The sequence below is a fragment of the Leptodactylus fuscus genome, chromosome 2 (assembly GCF_031893055.1).
Source record: "Leptodactylus fuscus isolate aLepFus1 chromosome 2, aLepFus1.hap2, whole genome shotgun sequence".
In the NCBI taxonomy this organism is placed as follows: Eukaryota; Metazoa; Chordata; class Amphibia; order Anura; family Leptodactylidae; genus Leptodactylus; species Leptodactylus fuscus.
Window position 1 is genome coordinate 144,741,220 of NC_134266.1, and position 21,460 is coordinate 144,762,679.

The following is a 21,460-nucleotide window of genomic DNA, read 5'->3' on the forward strand; positions in this document are numbered from 1 at the left end:
ATAGGAGAACAGTGCCTCTGTATGCTGCCCTCTAGAGGGCAGCCTCCTTAACATAGCATAGACCCGGGTCTATAGTCTCTCACTCTGCCAAATCAGTATCCCTGCGCTATGCTGAGGAGGTCCAAAAGACCGAAACAGCGCTGTCCATAGCTGGGAATCTGTTCCTTTTGGAATAGAAATACTAATTTGGCAATTAAATCCGCATCATGATAGTAGGCTTATTAACTGAATCATGCATGATGTTAAGGAGGCTGCCCTCTAGAGGGCAGCATACAGAGGCACTGTTCTCCTAATTACATCCTGGAGAATACATTTGCATATTTTTTTACCCAGAATCCCTAGCAGAGCAGGAATGACTTGTAAGTCTCCGTACTGCCTATGTAGACACACACTCTCCCTAATATGTACGATTATCCCCTGACCCTGGTCTATAGTCTCTCACTCTGACAAATCAGTATACCTGCGCTATGCTGAGGAAGTTCAAAAGACTGAAACAGCACTGTCCATAGCTGGGAATCTGTTCCTTTTGGAATAGAAATACTAATTTGGCAATTAAATACACATCATGATAGTAGGCTTATTAACTAAGTCATGCATGATGTTAAGGAGGCTGCCCTCTAGAGGGCAGCATACAGAGGCACTGTTCTCCTAATTACGTCCTGCAGAATAAATTTGCATATTTCTATTTGTATGTTACCTACTCCCCACCTCCACCTGGGGAGGTCTAAAAATAAAAGAAAAAAAATTGAAGAAAATATTAAAATTTAAATCACCCCCTTTCTATTGAACACATATAAAAGTACAAATATAAAGTGATACTCATACACATTAGGTATCTCTGTGTCCGAAAATACCTGCAAACGTCTGCAAAGTTATAAAAATATCCTTCTCATACGTTAAATGCTATAGTGGGAAAAATAATCAAAAGTGCCGAACTGCCATTTTTACACTGTTTGGCCAAGCAATAGACATTCTCTAAATTGCTATAACTACAAAATACATCTGGCCCCTGCAAAAAAAAGAAAAGAGAAAGATGCCTTATGTACCCCTGTAAGTGGAAATATAAAAATTATGGCTGTCAGAATATAGTCCAAGAAACTGTATTTTTTTTTACATACTTTTGGATTTTTTTTAAGGGGTTAAAACATTAAAAAAAACCTCGAATCATACTGAACCATAGAATACAGGTTACGTGTCATTTTGGCTGCACAGTAAACGCAGTAAAAAAAAAAAAGGCCGGAAGAATGTCGCAGAAACACAGTTTTTCTCTAATTCCACACCGTTCTATTCCAATTTTTTTTTCAGCTTCCCAGTACATCATACAAAATATTAAATGGTACTATTATGAATTACAATTTGTACCACAAACATTAAGCCCTCATGTGTGAATAGAAAAATAAAAAAATTAGGGGTTTGGAAAGCAGGGTGTCAAAAATGAAAATAGAAAAATGCCTTTGACAGGAAGGGGTTAAAATCTCTGCCTTGTCTCTAGACTACTATGTGGTACAAGGCTGAGACAAAAACAGGTGAGCGTATGGAGGCCGGTGGTGTCAGGGCCTTTGTATAAGAATGCTCTTAGAAGAAGCTGAGTGTTCGGTGAAATGAGCTTTGGGTAGTGTAGCTTCAGGGATAGAAGACTGAGGGATATATAATTTATCTCACCACTCCATATTTAGCAGTCTCCAAGTGCCTACCGTATAGCAGCTAGATGCATTGTGTGCGGATATTCACCAGTGAATTCAGTGTGTGGAGACAGCGATAGCTGAGATTGATGCCGAAATTAAATTCTTGTACAAACGCTCTGACAACACTAGCCTCTATATATTCACCTGTCTTTGTCTCAGCTTTGCATCACATAAAAGTGAAGTTTTAATGTCATTATTAGAGATGAGCGAACACTATTCGAAACTCCCGTTTCGAATAGCACGCACCCATAGGAATGAATGGACGCAGGGGGTTAAGCAGCCAGCCACCGGCAAAGTCTGCGTGCCGGCCGCTTCCATTCATTCCTATGGGTGCGTGCTATTCGATACGGGGGTTTCGAATAGTGTTAGCTCATTTCTAATCATTATTTCATCTTTTCCTATGCCCATCTTCTTTATCACTATAATTATATATATATATAGATATATATATATAGATATATATATATATATATACAGTACAGACCAAAAGTTTGGACACACCTTCTGATTCAAAGCGTTTTCTGTATTTTCATGACTATGAAAATTATAGATTCACACTGAGGGCATCAAGCCTATGGATTAACACACGTGGAGTTATATACTTAACAAAAAAGTGTGAAACAACTGAAACAACAACAACTGTCTTATATTCTTGGTTCTTCAAAGTAGCCACCTTTTGCTTTGATTATTGCTTTGCACACTCTTGGAATTCTCTTGATGAGCTTCAAGAGGTAGTCACCTGAAATGGTCTTCCAACAATCTTGAAGGAGTTCCCAGAGATGCTTAGCACTTGTTGGCCCTTTTGCCTTCACTCTGCAGTCCAGCTCACCCCAAACCATCTCGATTGGGTTCAGGTCTGGTGACTGTGGAGGCCAGGTTATCTGGCGTAGCACCCCATCTCTCTCCTTCTTGGTCAAATATCCCTTACACAGCCTGGAGGTGTGTTTGGGGTCATTGTCCTGTTGAAAAATAAATGATGTTCCAACTAAACACAAACCGGGTGGAACAGTATGCCGCTGAAAGATGCTGTGATAGCCATGCTGGTTCAGTATGCCTTCAATTTTGAATAAATCCCCAACAGTGTCACCAGCAAAGCACCCCCACACCATTACACCTCCTCCTCCATGCTTCACGGTGGGAACCAGGCATGTAGAGTCCATCTGTTCACCTTTTCTGCGTCGCACAAAGACATGGTGGTTGGAACCAAAGATATCAAATTTGGACTCATCAGACCAAAGCACAGATTTCCACTAGTCTAATGTCCATTCCTTGTGTTCTTTAGCCCGAACAAGTCTCTTCTGCTTGTTGCCTGTCCTTAGCAGTGGTTTAATAGCAGCTATTTTACCATGAAGGCCTGCTGCACAAAGTCTCCTCTTAACAGTTGTTGTAGAGATGTGTCTGCTGCTAGAACTCTGTGTGGCATTGACCTGGTCTCTAATCTGAGCTCCTGTTAACCTGCGATTTCTGAGGCTGGTGATTCAGATGAACTTATCCTCTGCAGCAGAGGTGACTCTTGGTCTTCCTTTCCTGGGGCAGTCCTCATGTGAGCCAGTTTCTTTATAGCGTTGATGGTTTTTGCAACTGCACTTGGAGACACTTTCAAAGTTTTACCAATTTTTCGGACTGACTGATCTTCATTTTTTAAAGCAATGATGGCCACTCATTTTTCTTTACTTAGCTGCTATTTTCTTGCCATAATACAAATTCCAACAGTCTATTCAATAGAACTATCAGCTGTGTATCCACCTAACTTCTGCACAACACAACTGATGGCCCCAACCCCATTTATAAGTCAAGAAATCCCACTTATTAAATCTGACAGGGCACACCTGTGAAGTGAAAACCATTTCTGGTGACTACCTCTTGAAGCTCATCAAGAGAATGCCAAGAGTGTGCAAAGCAGTAATCAAAGCAAAAGGTGGCTACTTTGAAGAACCTAGAATATAAGACATAATTTCAGTTGTTTCACACTTTTTTTGTTAAGTATATAATACCACATGTGTTAATTCATAGTTTTGATGCCTTCAGTGTAAATCTACTATTTTCATAGTCATGAAAATACAGAAAACTCTTTGAATGAGAAGGTGTGTCCAAACTTTTGGTCTGTACTATATGTGTGTGTGTGTATGTATATATATATATTATATATATATATATATTATATACATACACTCACCGGCCACTTTATTAGGTACACCATGCTAGTAACGGGTTGGACCCCCTTTTGCCTTCAGAACTGCCTCAATTCTTCGTGGCGTAGATTCAACAAGGTGCTGGAAGCATTCCTCAGAGATTTTGGTCCATATTGACATGATGGCATCACACAGTTGCCGCAGATTTGTCGGCTGCACATCCATGATGCGAATCTCCCGTTCCACCACATCCCAAAGATGCTCTATTGGATTGAGATCTGGTGACTGTGGAGGCCATTGGAGTACAGTGAACTCATTGTCATGTTCAAGAAACCAGTCTGAGATGATTCCAGCTTTATGACATGGCGCATTATCCTGCTGAAAGTAGCCATCAGATGTTGGGTACATTGTGGTCATAAAGGGATGGACATGGTCAGCAACAATACTCAGGTAGGCTTTGGCATTGCAACGATGCTCAATTGGTACCAAGGGGCCCAAAGAGTGCCAAGAAAATATTCCCCACACCATGACACCACCACCACCAGCCTGAACAGTTGATACAAGGCAGGATGGATCCATGCTTTCATGTTGTTGACGCCAAATTCTGACCCTACCATCTGAATGTCGCAGCAGAAATCGAGACACCTCAGACCAGGCAACGTTTTTCCAATCTTCAATTGTCCAATTTCGATGAGCTTGTGCAAATTGTAGCCTCAGTTTCCTGTTCTTAGCTGAAAGGAGTGGCACCCGGTGTGGTCTTCTGCTGCTGTAGCCCATCTGCCTCAAAGTTCGACGTACTGTGCGTTCAGAGATGCTCTTCTGGCTACCTTGGTTGTAACGGGTGGCTATTTGAGTCACTGTTGCCTTTCTATCAGCTCGAACCAGTCTGGCCATTCTCCTCTGACCTCTGGCATCAACAACGCATTTCCGCCCACAGAATTGCCGCTCACTGGATGTTTTTTCTTTTTCGGACCATTCTCTGTAAACCCTAGAGATGGTTGTGCTGAAAATCCCAGTAGATCAGCAGTTTCTGAAATACTCAGACCAGCCCTTCTGGCACCAACAACCATGCCACGTTCAAAGGCACTCAAATCACCTTTCTTCCCCATACTGATGCTCGGTTTGAACTGCAGGAGATTGTCTTGACCATGTCTACATGCCTAAATGCACTGAGTTGCCGCCACGTGATTGGCTGATTAGAAATTAAGTGTTAACGAGCAGTTGGACAGGTGTACCTAATAAAGTGGCCGGTGAGTGTGTGTATGTATGTATGTATATATATATATATATATATATATATATATATATAATGTATGTGAAGGGTGTGGTCTGGGAAGACAGGTATGTCCCAGCCAGGCAGATCTGAGTTGAAATCGGGACATACCTCCCTCCAACCGGGACCGCGGGACATGTCACCCAAATCGTGACTGTCCCGCGGAAATCGGGACGGTTGGGAGGTATGCAAAGGGCCTAACACTCTGCTGGTAAAAGCTTAAGGGCCTCTAATTTTATTTGGAAGGGCTCACCTCAAGGGCCAGAAAAGGGCCACAATAACAGTTAAGGGTGGGAGCTGTTGGATCTCCCATTGCCTATGCCATCTGTGGTTGTCATGGGCAACGTGATTTAAAGGGGTGCATGGTAATGTTTCTTTAGCTTAAAATTTGTGTTTCTGTCCATATTAATGTAGAGGAAAGAAGGTTTCCAAGTATTTTTCCACTTTCATAGAGGTTCTATTGAGTTTGGAGTGTCTAGTTGATAGGCTGTGATAGGGGGGTAATACTGGGACTTGGGCATGTTAGATGCACCCAGGCATGCTTCCCCTGCTGTCCCAGTTGCATTCCAGAGGTGTTAGCATCATTTGCTGAGGTGTCATTGTGAACTTGGTGACTCTCCTTAGTAGAATTGTGGTTTTCCCTGAAACGAGCATTTTTTTCCCCATAGACTATAATGGGATTCAATATTCGGTTGTCGAATATTGAGGGTCTACTCAAAACGAATATCGAATATTTGACTATGCGCTCTCTCTAGACCTTTCGCATCCTCATCGATATGGCATATATACAGCCAAAAAGCATTCCCCACAGCCCAGGTGCTCATACCAGCCTGCCCTTCTGACAGTGGAGAGATATATTACTTTCAGCACTGATATCTCCTGCATTGGGGCTCATACTGGAAAAGCCAAAAGTGCGCTGAATTCAGCACTAGAGGTATATAATTTTGCACATTTATGAGGACATGGAAGGTCCTCTTTAAATGCAGTGTGAAAGTATCTTAGGAAGACAATAAGGGCCTGTTCAAACAGAATCTTATTTTAAAGGGATTCTACCATTAAACTACCTTTTTTTCTAATGAACACGTCGGAATAGCCTTAAGAAAGGCTATTCGTCTCCTACCTTTAGACGTGGTCTCCGCTGCGCCGTTCCGTAGAAATACCGGTTTTAACCGGTATGCAAATAAGCTCTCCGCAGCAATGAGGGCGGGCCCCAGCGCTGAAACACCGTTGAGTGTGTCTCCATTGCTGCCCAGAGCTCTTTCCTGCGCCGCCTCCTTCTTCTGCAGCAACTCCGCCTCTTCTGGCTTCTCTTGCTCTTGTAGTTGTATACAAGAGCATAGAGAGGCCACCCCAAAATGGCCGCCGGCCAGCTCCTGTTTTGAACTGCAAGAGCGGCTACCCCAAAATGGCCGCCGGCCGGCTCCTGTATTGAACTGCAAGAGCTGGCGGCCATTTTTGGGTAGCCGCTCTTGCAGTTCAATACAGGAGCCGGCCGGCGGCCATTTTGGAGTGGCCTCCTGTATATAGAACTACAAAAGCAAGAGAAGCCAGAAAAGGCGGAGTTGCTGCAGAAGAAGGAGGCGGTGCAGGAAAGAGCTCTCGGGCAGCAATGGGGATGCCTTTCAGCGCTAGGGCCCGCCCTCATTGCTGCGGAGAGCTCATTTGCATACCGGTTAAAACCGGTATTTCTACGGAACGGCGCGGCGGAGACCACGTCTAAAGGTAGGAGACGAATAGCCTTTCTTAAGGCTATTCCGATGTGTTAATTAGAAAAAAAAGTAGTTTAATGGTAGAATCCCTTTAAGGTGCATTGTGTCCCAATATCAGTGGCAGATTACTGTTTAGGGTAAGTTCACACGTAGTTTTTTGGTCAGGGTTTTGAGACCATAATCACCTCAAAACTCTGACCAAAAAGACGGCTCCCATTGAAATCAATGAGAGACGCTCGAGCTTTTTATGGGAGCTGCCCCTTCCGGCTCCCGGAAAAAAGAAGCGAAGTGCTCATTCTTCAGCCCAAGTCGCCTCGTGATTCGACCTGAAGACACTCCCTCCTCCAGACTAGGCCCATTCATTGGACCTAATCCGGAGCGGAGCGCGCGGCTGGATGTCGGTACAGCGCATTTACCCTTAGTCTTATCATGAATTATGTGACTGTTTAAGATGCAGAGTCTGCTGCTCAAGATACCATCTTGTCTGGGCCTAATCTGTAATGGAAGCTACAGCAGAATGCCAAAGATCGGCTTCATGATTCCACTCGGGAGGCCAGAGGGTTGAAAAAGAAGATGAATTTGAGTAAGATGTCCACCTAAAATTCTTATCCATTTTCAGTTGTGTGAAAGACCCCTGATATTTGAAATGGTACAGATTTTGTATTCAGGCTCAGGAGCATCAGGTTATGCCTCCAAATAAAATTCATGTCTCCTGGACATAATCAGTGTGCCATCCGAGGCTCTTCCAGTAATCTTTTCAGTTCCGATACTTTATAGGACCTGCTCAATAAATATTGGAACATGTGTTCTGAATAAGAACCTTCCCACAACACCTTCACACAATGTGAAAATTGAAGAGGCCACCGCCCTTCAAAGAGTTGGTTTGTGGGGTCTGGCAGTCAGACACCCACTACTGTAATACATCAATTTTTAGATGCTGGATAGCCCTTTTAAGTACAGTGTAGCAAAATTAAAAAAAATAAAATAAAAAAGACGCAAAAAAATTTGGTTAAAATTCAAAGTTTGATAAAAGTGAGCTAATCTTATGAACTATGCTACTTTAGACTATCCACTTCATGCTCAAGATTCTGTCAGTATACAGTATATACCATTATTGTTTCCTAATAAATTGGTCTTTTTTCCTGTTTGTTTGTTTTTTTTTCTTTAAGTCAGAAGCCAAGACATTTGTGACATCTCCTCTGAAATCTCCTTTGTCAACATCCACAGAATATGCATGTGGGAAAAGGCAAAACAGTCCTGAACACCACAGTGGAGGTGAGATAAAAAAAAAATTGAGTGTATTTTACTGTGTACAGTCTATGAATATTGTGATTTACTTTCCAGAAAAAGTGAAGGAACAGTTTAAAAATACTGCTGTACCCTGTAGCACAGGGGTGGGCAATTAATTTTCCCATGGGGACGCATAAGAAATTGAAACTATGCTAGAGGGCCGTGCCACGGCAAATTTAGCTCCACCCACTTATACGTTGACTCCGCCCATTCCCAATCATCTTTCTATGTGCCCCCACAAAGTATAATCCTCCTACAGTTACCCGTACACTATATGCCCCCACATTATAATGTTCCCTTCCAGCTGCCCCACAGTATTAAGTCCCTCTCCTGGTGCCTCAGTATAAACTGGTGGAAACTAGAGGGGACATGAAACTGGAGCAGCTGGAGGGGGACATTAAACAGTGGGGGTAGTTGGAGGGGGGCAATAAATTGACAGCTGGAGCGGGACATGAAACTGGGGGCAACTAGAGGGGGACATTAAAATCGGGAAGCAGACATTAAACCGTAGGGGTAGCTGGAGGGTGACATTAAACTGGGGGCAACTAGAGGCAGACAGGTCCCCCTACAGCTTCCTCCACGGTTTAATGCCCCCGCAGTCTAAGTGCCCTCTTCATCTACCCCCAGTTTCATGTCCCCCCTCCATTTCTCCCTCAGTTTCATATCCCCCTTTATTTTCCCCGCTTCATGTCCCCCCTCCATCTGCCATCTCTGCCCTAGTATAACATTCCCCTTCCATCTCTGCCCCTAGGTTACTGAGACACACACACACAGAGACAGACAGACACATATAGACAGACAGACACATATAGACACACACACACATACAGACACACAGACAGACAGACACAGACATACAGACACACACATACAGACACACACACATACAGACACACACACATACAGACACACACACATACAGACACACACACATACAGACACACACACATACAGACACACACACATACAGACAGACACACACACATACAGACACACACATATAGACACACACATATACAGACACATATAGACAGACGCATATAGACACACACACATACAGACACACACATATAGACACACACATATAGACAGACAGACACATATAGACACACACACTCTCCACCCTGCATCTCACCTTACATCTCTCAGTACTTTATGACACACTCACATGTCTCCATCTTCTGCCGGCACTAAGACACGCCCCCTAGACATGCCTTCCTAGTCAAAGCTGTGCGGGCCGGACTGAATCAGTCAGAGGGCCGGATATGGCCCGGGGGCCGGACTTTGCCCAGGTCTGCTGTAGCACAAGCTTCCCTCTTAAGTTAAGTCTTATCATAAGTTTGTAGCTGTGCAAGCGTCTCCTTTATTTAGTGTTTGGTCTTAGGCCTGGTTCACATCTGCGTTTGGATCATTCCATTCTCCTCTCCCCAAGCAGCACTTTTCTCTCCGTATTTTTCGTGTGGAAACCGCATGGACCCCATTATGGTCTTCGGGGTCTGTGGTTTTCCCAAGGTAACCACTTTTTTTTTGCGGATTAGGTTTCTATTCGGGGGGGTCCCCAAGCGGACTCCCCGAATGGAAACCCATGTGCAAATGTGAACCGGGCCTAAGTCATGCACTTTAGGCTGCAAACATAACACATTGTGGATCTGAGTAAGTCAACAACATTTACTATTTACAGTCAGATCATCTATCTGTAGCTCATAACGGATAGTAGATCTTTCTACTCGAACGGCCCTTTCATGATTGGCGCTTCCCTGCATGGAAATTAGACATGTGCCTCCTGCAGCCTAAACTCAAGCAAGATTTCCGTAAATCAGTTTCACTGTAAAAATGAGTCATGTGAATGATCTCGAGCAAGGCATAATCATCGGAGGTGGAGTGACAAGGACCAGTATTTCAGGAACCTTATGGAGTTTTCTCTTGCATCATTGCTATATAATAGTGTGACCAAGGTAAAACATCCAAAAAAAGGGAATTCGGTGCACATAAACAGCTTGTCAAGAACACTGGTCAAGGTCTTGCACAGTCAATTAAGTTGCCAATTATAATATTGCTGCTCCAGCTAATAAGTTTAAAGGAATCCTATCATACAAACGTTTTTTTTTTCTGAGTAACATGTCGGAATAGGCTTAAGAAAGGCTATTCTTCTCCTACCTTTCGTTGTCTTCTCCGTTCCGTAGGAATCCTGGTTTTTAACGGTATGCAAATGAGTTCTCTCACAGCACTGGGGGCGGGCCCCAGCACTCAAACAGCACTAGGGGCTGTGTAACAGCACTGTGTAAGCGGCCATTTTCTTGTGGCTTGTGGGCATGCACAGTCTGCTCTGCTTGAGACCTAGAAGTCTGAAACCTGCACTGGATGAAGAGGACATTGCTGACGAAGATGGAGGCGGCGCTGGAGAGAGTTCTCTCGCAGCATTGGGGACGCCCCCAGTACTGTTTGAGCGCTGGGGCCCGCCCCCAGTGCTGCGAGAGAACTCATTTGCATACTATTAAAAACCAGGATTCCTACGGAACGGCGGTGCGGAGAAGACAACGAAAGGTAGGAGAAGAATAGCCTTGCTTAAGGCTATTCCAACGTGTTACAAAATGTATTTGAAAGATAGGATCCCTTTAAATACACAACTCATGGTACTTCAAATCGATCAATATTTTATACATTTATTTATTTATTTTTTAAATAGCAAATTTGATGGAATTTTGGAAAAATTCACAATTTTCAAAAAGTGAAATGCTCCGCTTTTCTGACAGTTATACCACCGAAATACATTAATAATAGAGATGAGCAAACAGCACGCACCCACAGAAATGAATGGAAGCACCTGTGACGTTGTAAGGGGGGAGGAGGAAGGGAAAGACACGGCAGCCGACTGGCTACCGGGGCTCTTGCAGGAACTTTTAGGATACAGCGGTTCCACGGACAGGCACAACCACACCAGACACGAAGTAAGAAATATAAATTTTACTCTATACCCTTTTGGGGTGAACTCCAGGCTAACAGGCCTGATGAAATCAATAATTACAAGACACTCAGCCGAGGGCTGAGACCCCTGAGTGACACTGCACCGTGACCTAATATGAAAGAACTAGTGAACTATGCCTTTAACTAGCGGCTACATATATATAGCAGCTGCAATTTACCTATTAATACCAAGCTAACAAAACAATGTAAGTATGCAGAGGAAGATCACCTGCGGTGTCACACTGGGGTTAACAATATCACAGTTTACTATTTAACTTACCCACTCCCCAATATCCACATTTCAACACACTACCCCAACCCTGCAGGGAAGACTTCAGCAACCGGTTTTGTTTTATCAGAAGTTGGTGCTTAGCTGCACAAGTCTTAGTGAAACAAATAACTCCTCTTATGACATACTTCTGGTACTATAATCCAGGATATAGTGTCTCTTTTGAATAGCAGGACAACACGTGCTGTATCTCCGTTTGGATAGAACTCGCTTTAAAGCAAAATGGCCGGAACCAGTCTATGCTAGGTTTTTGGCGCCAAAAAAAAAAAAACTATTTACTGCGTGTATACACTATTCACCCTTATGAAAGGTGAATCGGAGCTCCGCTTACCCGGGTTAGCAAGGGGGCGAACAGTCAGATGGACTTTCCGAAGGAAACAGGAATTTCTTTGCCTCCAGGCAACTGGAACACGGTGTCACAAGGGCTGGTCCTTCTTGTCATCCGCTCCGCGGCGTCTGCACAGCAATCGTCTCCAACTCTCCTGACATGGGAACCAGCAACAGGTTCGGGCTTCTCCAGAGCTGGCCCTGGCCTGAAACAAGCGTTGCAGGGCAGCGGATGGCAATGGATTGTCCCTCAGATCTCTCACTGCTCACAGCCAGCTTCTTCTCCCCCACTACAGCAGTCCACTTCCTCAACTCGTCACTTCCTGGTTTTTCCTTTACCTAACACAGCGGCATCTTGTGGTCAAAAAGAATTACTACAATAGAATTTTTCATTACAGAAACATCTCCTTTTACCACTGCTATTATCACATCACACACTTGTCAGTGAGAAGTGTTCTGAGACTGTATAGCATTAGTCACCCCGTGACAACGTCGGCCGGCCGCCGGCAAAGTCAGCGCCACAGGTGCTTCCATTCATTTCTATGGGTGCGTGCTGTTCGGATCGGCTGATCCGAACAGTGTTCGCTCATCTCTAATTAATAAGTATTATCTACCATATCTCTGCTATATATTGGCATCTTCTAATGTTCTCTAAATTTATTTTGGACGTGAGAAGCCTTACTCAACGAACAGCGATTTTTCCAGATTTACAAAAAAAAAATCCTAAACCCATTTGAAAGGAACCACTTGAGTTCTGAAGGGTGTTTTAAAGGCCTATATATTAGAAACCCCCCATAAATCACGCTATTTTAAATACTGCACCCCTCGAATAATTCGAAACAACATTTGAAGAGTTTAACTCTTAAAGCATTTCAAGGGAATTAAAACAATATGGAGGTGAAATTTAGAAACGCCTCCCAAAATTTACACCTTTGTAAGGAGCAACTGCATCTCTCGATTTCTTATTCAAAGCTTATATTCAAAAACTATTATTTTACTGTTGCTAGATTTTCCTTGCAATGACCAGATTTGTACTTGAAGAATTCTTATTTGTTTCTATTTATAAAGTACCATCCTACAAGTCAGCAGTAAACACTGATAAATATTTGTAGGCTTGCTAGATAGGAGACAGTACGTTCATGCATGGCAGGAATTATCTAATTATAGTGTCATTGGATTTATCAGCCTATAATTTGATTACAACATGGAAGCTTTTATACAATTTCCTCTAGTAATTACAATATTAAAGGATTATGTCATCCTGAGTTTATTCACGTATTCACAATCTTCACGGTTACAGCATACTAAAGTCATTAAGTGAAGTGACTAGTTTACCCCTGTAGTTTGGTATGTTGTGCTAGACAATATTACATGATTTATGTACTAAAGCTGCAGTATTTAGGTAGGTATTTGTGTATACAGTATAAAGCAATTCAGTCTATTAGCAGTACAAGGTTTGGCTATGTGAGAAAATGCTAGGCTTGAGTTTTATAGATATAGGGCTGATGTATACAAAACAAAGTCTTGCACACCTGTTTTCATGACTCTATGTTGCGCTTGTAACACTATCTAAAGACAAATGGTCAGCCTGTGATCTCATTCCCACACTGCAGAAGGAAAACACAGTATGTTCATTTTACCTGCAAAAATGCTACATTATCCCCATAGACTTATATTGGGGGAGGCAAAAAGGCTGCCTTTCTAACCACCATTAATCAAGCTATTCGTCACCTTGTACCACTCCATTGAAGAACCATATTCTGAGAATACTGCAACCTTTCTCTTCATCATCCTGGATCTCGTTCTAATATTCTAGTACTGTATACTGGGGGTAATAAATTGGATTCTTCTTGTTGTTTAAGATATACTTTCATGTTCATGCACATAATTGTATATTAATATTCCTCTTTTCTATGCAAATACTGGAAAGGGTTTAATGCAAACTTCTTTGAAAGAATAAGAGAACATCTGAAATAAATGTAAGCGGGTTAAATGAAGCCATGTTTTGGATTGCTTGTGTCCGACTATTCAGTATAACAAATGCTTCTGCTCCTTTTGGTTCTATAGAATCAAGAATCGGATACTGTTAAGTTCTGCTGATACGGCCAAAGGGTAGAAGAGTAGAGCATTGGGAATTTAGGATGCCCTGTGTGCCCTATTGTAGGCACCATATATGTGTGTGGTTGCAGTTTCAGGCACCACTGCTGTGTACAGACCAGAAGCTGTATAGTGTATGAAGCTTCATGCATTGTAGCAGTGGTGGAATTGCAGCCCCATTCCCTTGAAAAGGAGAAGGAATACTTCTGGTTGTGTACTTGGCATATGGCTTTTGGCTGCTTCATCTGATCTGTGGTGAGCTTTCTGGCATTTTCACCATTATATCAATGACCTTAAATTATCCAGTAATAAAATGGCTATAATATTATTGCCTCACAAGGGATACACACTGTTACTTGTCAGTATCTGGGGTTTATAGAAATGCAGTACAATTTAAGAAGCTGAGGACTTTTCAAGTAAAAATAGAAAGCCTCCGAGAAACAATACTGCTCTCTATACATATGGTGTCAGCTTGAAAAGGTCTCACAGAGAGCTTCCTTCCTGCACTCAGTCCAAACAATTGAACTGTTTTACAAAGGTATGAAAACAGATATGAAAGCAGCGCAGAGGACATCAGCACTTCATTACTTCACATGCAATGTTTCAGAGTCCAGATCTACTATAGGGAATATATCGTTTCACATTATTTAAATATGATTTACTATATTTAATCTGGTTTGATAAGCAATGTACAGTTACAATGTGTTGTGTAAGGCTAAGGTCACATCAATCCTTTGTTCTGATCCGTCATAGGAGAAGAATAACAGATTGTAAAACTAATATAATGATAGATGCAGATGGTGTGCATTCTGTCTGTATCCGACATCATTCATTGTAATGCAGAAAACAAGACGGAAGCTTTCTTCTTCCTTTCCTGCACTAACAATTTTATCCTTCATCTAAAACAATAAGAAACAAAAGAACAAAGCTTCCATCTTGTTTTTTTACATTACAGTGAATGATGACAGATGTAGACAGAATGAGGCAGATTTATCGATTCCTTCTAAACTGGTGTAGAGGGATGATGTGGTGCACATTTGCTTTGCGCCTCGCTCGTCACATTGTGCGGGTGAAGCGGGGCAGGCTGGGGATGCCTTAGTGGAACAGATATATTATAACTGTTATCATAGCAATCTATGTCAATATTTAAGTGGCGTATATTTCTATTCTGGCGCATGGACATCCAACTAATTCCATCTCCTTCCCTGCACCAGTTGGGGCCTTTAATAAGAATAGCATATGGTATCACTAACAGCTTCTTTATATGGATTGTGTTAGGGGGAGTTCACATGGAGCGTATACGGCGTGTGAGATTTTACGGGCCGTATACGCTCCCATTGATTTAAAAAATCACGGCTGCAAAATAGCGCCGTTACTCTGTGTGAACTCTCCCTTACTGGTTTAGTTACATGTGGGCTTTAACCTGTCCATCATTTTCTCAGGAACTATGTTTATATGCCATTAACTTTCCACAGATTGCTAACCCAGTGTGTAGGATCTCCCCCTTCCTTCCATCCTTTTATTGGGTATACTAGTTTGGATATTGGTATGTGCTGAATGGATACTGTGGTAGTGGCATTGTTCATCCTTTTAATAGATCCTTTTTGAATGTTTATAATTACAGTTAGGTCCATAAATATTAGGACAGACATTTTTCTAATATTGGTTCTGTACTTTACCACAATGAACAATTCCGACGTCGTTGACTTTCAGACTTTCAGCTTTAATTCAGTGGGTTGAACAAAATGATTGCATAAAATGTGAGGAACCAAAGCCTATAAATAAACACAATCCCTTCACTTCAGTAACTCAAAAATAATTGGACAAATTAAATTATTGTAAATAAAATGTTCATTTCTAATACTTTGTTGTCAATGACAGCCTGAAGTCTTGAACTCATGGACTTCACCAGACGCCGCTGTGTTTCCTCCTTGTTAATGCTCCGCCAGGCCTTTACTGCTGCAGTTTTCAGTTGCTGTTTGTTTGTCGTTTTTCTGTCTGAAGCTTAGTCTTTAACAAGTGAAATGCTGCTCAGTTGGGTTGAGATCAGGTGACTGACTTGGCCATTCAAGAATATTCCACTTAAACTCCTGGGTAGCTTTGGCTTTATGTTTTGGGTTATTGTCCATCTATATTATGTATCAGTTTGGCTGGATTTGAGCACACAGTAAGTCTCTGAATACCTCAGAATTCATCCGGCTGCTTCTGTCCTGTGTCACAACATCCATAACCGCTAGTGATCTATTGCCACTGGCAGCCATGTATGCCCAAGCCATCACACTGCCTCCGCCATGTTTTGCAGATAATGTGGTATGCTTTGGATCATTAGCTGTACCTCGCCTTCGCAATACTTTTTTCTTTCCATAATTCTGGTAGAGGTTAATCTTGGTTTCATCTGTCCAAAGAATGTTCTTCCAGAACTGTGCTGGCTTTTTAGATGTTTTTAGTAAAGTGCAATCTACCCTTCTTATTCTTGAGGCATATGAGTGGCTCACACCGTGCAGTAAATCCTCTGTATTTACTTCCATACAGTCTTCTCTTTATGGTAGATTTGGATATTGATACATCTACATCCTGGAGACTGTTGTTCACTTGGTTGGCTTTTGTGAAGGGGATTCTTTTCACCATAGAATTTATTCTGTGATCATCCACCACTATTGTCTTCCATGGGAGTCTTTTTGCATTGATGAATTCACCAATTCATGCTTGCTTTCTTTCTCAGGATGTACCAAACTGTAGATTTTGCCACTCCTAATATTGTAGCAATTTCTTGGATGGGTTTCTCCTGTTTTCGCAGCTAAAGGATGGCTTGTTTCACCTACATGGAGAGCTCCTTTGACCGCATGTTTTCTTCACAGCAAAATCTTCCAAATGAAAGTACCTCACCTCAAATCAACTGAAGGCCTTTTATGTGGTTAATTGAGAATGACATACTGAAGGAATTGTCCCCACCTGCCCATGAAACAGCTTTTGAGTCAATTGTCCAATTACTTTTGGTCCCTTTAAAAACAGGGTGACACATGTTATGGAACTTGGGAAGAATATGCAAATCTGACTTCCATGATGTAATTTGGATGCCAGTGCCTCAAGTATGCACACCAATAGAGAGCGCTGACTGAGAATGTGCAAGTCTATCTTCCATGATGTAATTAGGAAGACAGAATCTCAGTCAAGCACAACCTATAGAGGGCGCTCCCTTTAAGATCGTGCCGACCTTCTCAGAGGCCTTTGTTTGCAATGATGTTGGGATTTAACCAGATACAGTCTTCTCAGCCAAGGACAGCTGTTTCGATGTTATTGCATCTCGTCAGCTTGGTGCAGAGAGGACTGATCTGGCAGAGGTGAGAGGCTTAGACAGGGTTGAGGGGATATCGTCACTCCATAGGGAGAGATGACCATATAGGTGTGTGGAGTCTTATTAAGTCACGAACGCTCCACTGCAAAGGAACATGGGAAGAATATGCAAATCTGACTTCCATGATGTAATTAGGATGCCAGTGCCTCAAGTATGCACACCAATAGAGGGCGCTGGCTGACATGTTATGGAATTGAAACTCCTAAACCCTTCATCCAATTTTAATGTGCATACCCTCAAATGAAAGCTGAAAGTCTGGACTTTATGTCCATGTGCATTATAAAACTATAACTTGAATATGTTGTAATAAAGAGGTAAAAAAAAAACCAAATTTTGTGTCACTGCCCAAATATATATGGACTTAACTGTACTTGTACTATTGAAGGATATTTCCCTTTTATACATCATTATATATTATTACTGTATTATGTACTGTGGTGAATGTCTATGATTTATGTTATATTATAGGTATTGTACATTATCGTTCATCCTATTGTGTTTTGTAGCTATATAGATGCCGTATTTTAATAAATGATGATTAAGTGTTGGGTATTTAATAAAGTTATAGATTTTTATGTGAACCAATGATATGTATATATGTAGTTTGTAGGGATGTAGTATTTATTTGGTGTAGATTGGTGGTTAGGTGACATATCAGCATTGTTACCGCTTGGTTGACCATAATTTTTTGATTGTGGTATACATATAGAACTATGACAACACAGTATGCATAATATATATTACCTTGCCAAAAAGTGTGCTGAAAGGTTGCCTTTTTCTCCATGCATTTGGTAATAATTTCTGCACATTTTCGTATACAGTACATCAGGGGATTTTCCTGACATACACACCATTGATGCACCACAGACATGATGTGAATCAAGCAATAGAGGACTGCCATCTTAATGTAACATAGTTTAGAAAAATACACCCATAATATAGTTTAGAAAATTATATATGGCCTGTTGTCCTGCAGTGCTGGTCCTGTGGATGTCAAAATAATGTGGTAGCTGACAGTTGTGACTGCGTAAAAAACTCTTTCCTTAAAACATGGCATTTAGAATAGTTAAAGTCAGAAATGGATCCAAAAGATTGGAAAAGCATAAGGCCGGTTGCACATATATAACTTTGGCTCAAAAACAGCATCAATAATGGTGAGAAAAAATCTGCATGTGTGATTCTAGCCTGTTAGAAATGGATGCAGAAGAAAAAGCTAGTAGGGCTTATACAGACATAACTTTACTGTTACGTTCCTAATAACCGACTTTGTGTTTTTCGATGTGTGCAGCTACATCTACAGTTTGATGAATACTTGAACTGTGCAATACAGTCTGTGAATTGGACAAAAGTGGCGCTCACCATGTTTTTTGTCCCAGAACATGGGCAGTCATCCATGCTGAAAATTAGACATGTGAATTGACCCGTTGACTATGGCATGTCAATATTCAGTTTGTGTGCTGACTGGTCTACATGCAGACCCCACTAGAAACACATGTAGAAATAGGCTTCAAACTGCAGATGATTATTAATTATACAGATGTAACAAGCGAATAGTAAGGGTAGGGTCACATGGCAGAAACCTTTTCCGCTGTGTGACTTTGCCGCACAGCTAGCCGCTATGGCATCCAGAAGCCGCTTGAGACACCCTCCTGATTAGGTCCATTCATTTGGGCCTAATCAGGAGGGAGTCTTAAGTGGCGGACGAATCTGTGGGAAGATAGGGCATGTCGCTTCTTTTTCCCACTAGCTGAAAAAATCACTAGCAGGAAAAAAAGTCAGGGACTCCCATTGAGATGAAGACATTTTTGCAGGCGGATTTTGAGGCTGATTCTGCATCAAAATCCGCCTGTAAAGAACTCCGTGTGAACATACCCTAATAGTAAATATTTTTGAAAGTCACAGCATGTTAATATTAACTGCAGGACAATAAGTGTTTTCCCTATATATTGTATAGAGGAAGATAAAAAGCAGAGATGGACACAGCAAAAACTCAGTGAAAAATGCTGCGGGAAAAAAAGGATTTCACTACGAGGAGCCTTAGCCTAATAGACTACACCTAAAACTGCATCAATATGCATTTGGGAGTCCGGCCAAGATGAACTTTCTAGGGCTATTGGCAGGCATTTGTTATGCCTTTCCAGATGTTTGGAGTCAGTTTATAAAAGATCGTACTTCACTGCCTAAAATGCTTCAATTGTAATGTATATGTTGTATATAAAACATGTTAAGTCCATGACAATACATATCATATTTGGTATTCTAGTATCCCATCATGTTTTTTCCTATACAGTAGAATGATAAAAATTCCATTTTTCCCAGGAGTGAATTGGTTAAGTGACTTTTCGCAGCCTTCTATTGCTTTAAATTCAGTTAATTACCACTCGGAGCCTTGTAACCATGCAACAGCAGCCTCTGAGTCACATGACCAATTCTTCTTTATTATTCCCTCTCTGCAGCAGCATACGAGACTAGACAACCTGCTCTACTTCAGCAGGATGGACACTTGCCGCTGAACTATGGAAACCAACCTGCACCTCTGCAGTCTTCTATTAGCCAGGTAAGGAAATATCATCCAAAAAGCAAAATCTAAAATTCAATGCAGCAAGCCTGCCTAGATTCTACAGCATAGACTGCATATGTATATATATTATAAGGTTCCTCAGCTGTCACCATATCTCGTGCTGATATAACTGCAGCACCTGGATTTTCGCTTCAGTTTTCTAGGAATCCACCATTATAAATAATTGCTGCTCATTGTGGAATGTTAAGATTGAATAAGCTTATGGAGACGGAAGGCTGGATGTGAAAATTGCAGCAGCAAATACTGTTCTATTCTATAGGCTTGTTCCTGTGACTAGGAATGCGTCCATCACCTCTGCCTGCTGTCATTATCACATTTACCTATATATTTCAGAATCACAGAATATAACAAGATCCTAGTTACCGAGCCATGAAAAGGATAAAGTTTTTTTAATGAATTTTATATAAAGTCACATATACTGTTACTGATCTAGATATCGTGTTCTCACATTTTATACAATGCAGGTTGAAATGTCATTATAAAACTGTCAATATTAAAACCTCCTAAAGTAATCCTATGTATACAGACAGCTGCAGAAGACATAGACAAAAAAAATGTGCAGTCCCCATTCTACAAAAGGTTTAATCCTTCACTGAATTAAATAGAAAAAAAAAATCTGACTCTGGATTTTTGGTATATCGCTATATTATTGCAGTCAAATGTATATAAATATACATTTAATATAATATAAATGCATGCTTACATGGATGTATTATGAAACACATATTGGCATGACATTAATATAGTCAATGATAAATGCAGAATAAAGTGATATTCATAAACAGAATCCTTATTGGATACATAGTGTGCAAATGATCACTTTAATAACTGCATGAGGTCCACCTAAACGTCCAGGAAAGATGACATGCTTATTGTTCCCCTTGGTTATAAAGCTATGCAGCATATGATGGCACCATGTAAATAAGGTACTATTCTTTCTATCTTTACTAGACTATGTTCACACTACCGTCATAGTTTATATTTTATCATTGACGTAAAAAACAATAAAACATGGGCATGCTATCAATGGATAGTTGGGGTGCCCCCATACAAGTTGGATTGTCAGCAAAGCCCACTTAACAGTTGAACCTCAAACCAATATTCCTTTCTTAGAGAGGTTTGATAAAGGGCTTTCTAAAATGTTGTATTCCAAGATTTGTTGTTTTATCTGTACCCATGGTATGTATTTATGAGCACGTTCAGTTTTCCACTGCTGCTGTTTTTTGGGGACCACTGACCAAGATCTCTATTTCAGAACCACTGCACTAGAAAGCATAAAAATTCCATTGCACTCCATCTAAAGAGATAGCAGTGCTACAAATATTGGCATCAGTATTCACTGTTAGCCTCTCTGCAATAAATGAATTGTTCTGTCACGTTTCCATTCCGAAGTAATAAAGGTCTATTATTAAATACATTCACGAAATTTGCCCATAGTATGATAAAACTTAATGTGTCTTGAAATACGTCCATCTTATGTTCCATTCAATAGTATTGGAGGAAGGTGAATGGCCCTTTACTTAGAGAGTTGTGTTAAGTTTAACGTAAGAGAAGGCTTTGAGAATGATCTGAGTAGTGTTAAAGGGATTTTTAGTGCACTAGTGATCGATGGAAATCCGCTAATATGGTCTGTTCACATTTAGTAATCAGTTTGAGCACTGTGAATGGAGGACAAACCAGGGACATGAGATCTGTGCTGTTCCTGCACTCCTCATTCTGTACCAGGGACATAAGTGCTGTTCCTGCACTCCTCCTTCT

The 21,460-nt window shown here is 41.3% G+C and overlaps 1 protein-coding gene across 3 annotated transcripts in view; it reads left to right on the top strand.

The window, feature by feature from the left end:
- REPS2 (RALBP1 associated Eps domain containing 2) overlaps nucleotides 1-21,460 on the top strand; it is a 113,775-nt gene that overhangs the window by 27,846 nt on the left and 64,469 nt on the right. For all 3 annotated transcript variants that reach the window (XM_075264819.1, XM_075264820.1, XM_075264821.1), the window contains 2 exons: nucleotides 7,969-8,074; nucleotides 19,578-19,678. In XM_075264819.1, the coding sequence (XP_075120920.1) occupies nucleotides 7,969-8,074; nucleotides 19,578-19,678 (207 nt within the window). The remainder of the gene's footprint in view (nucleotides 1-7,968; nucleotides 8,075-19,577; nucleotides 19,679-21,460) is intronic.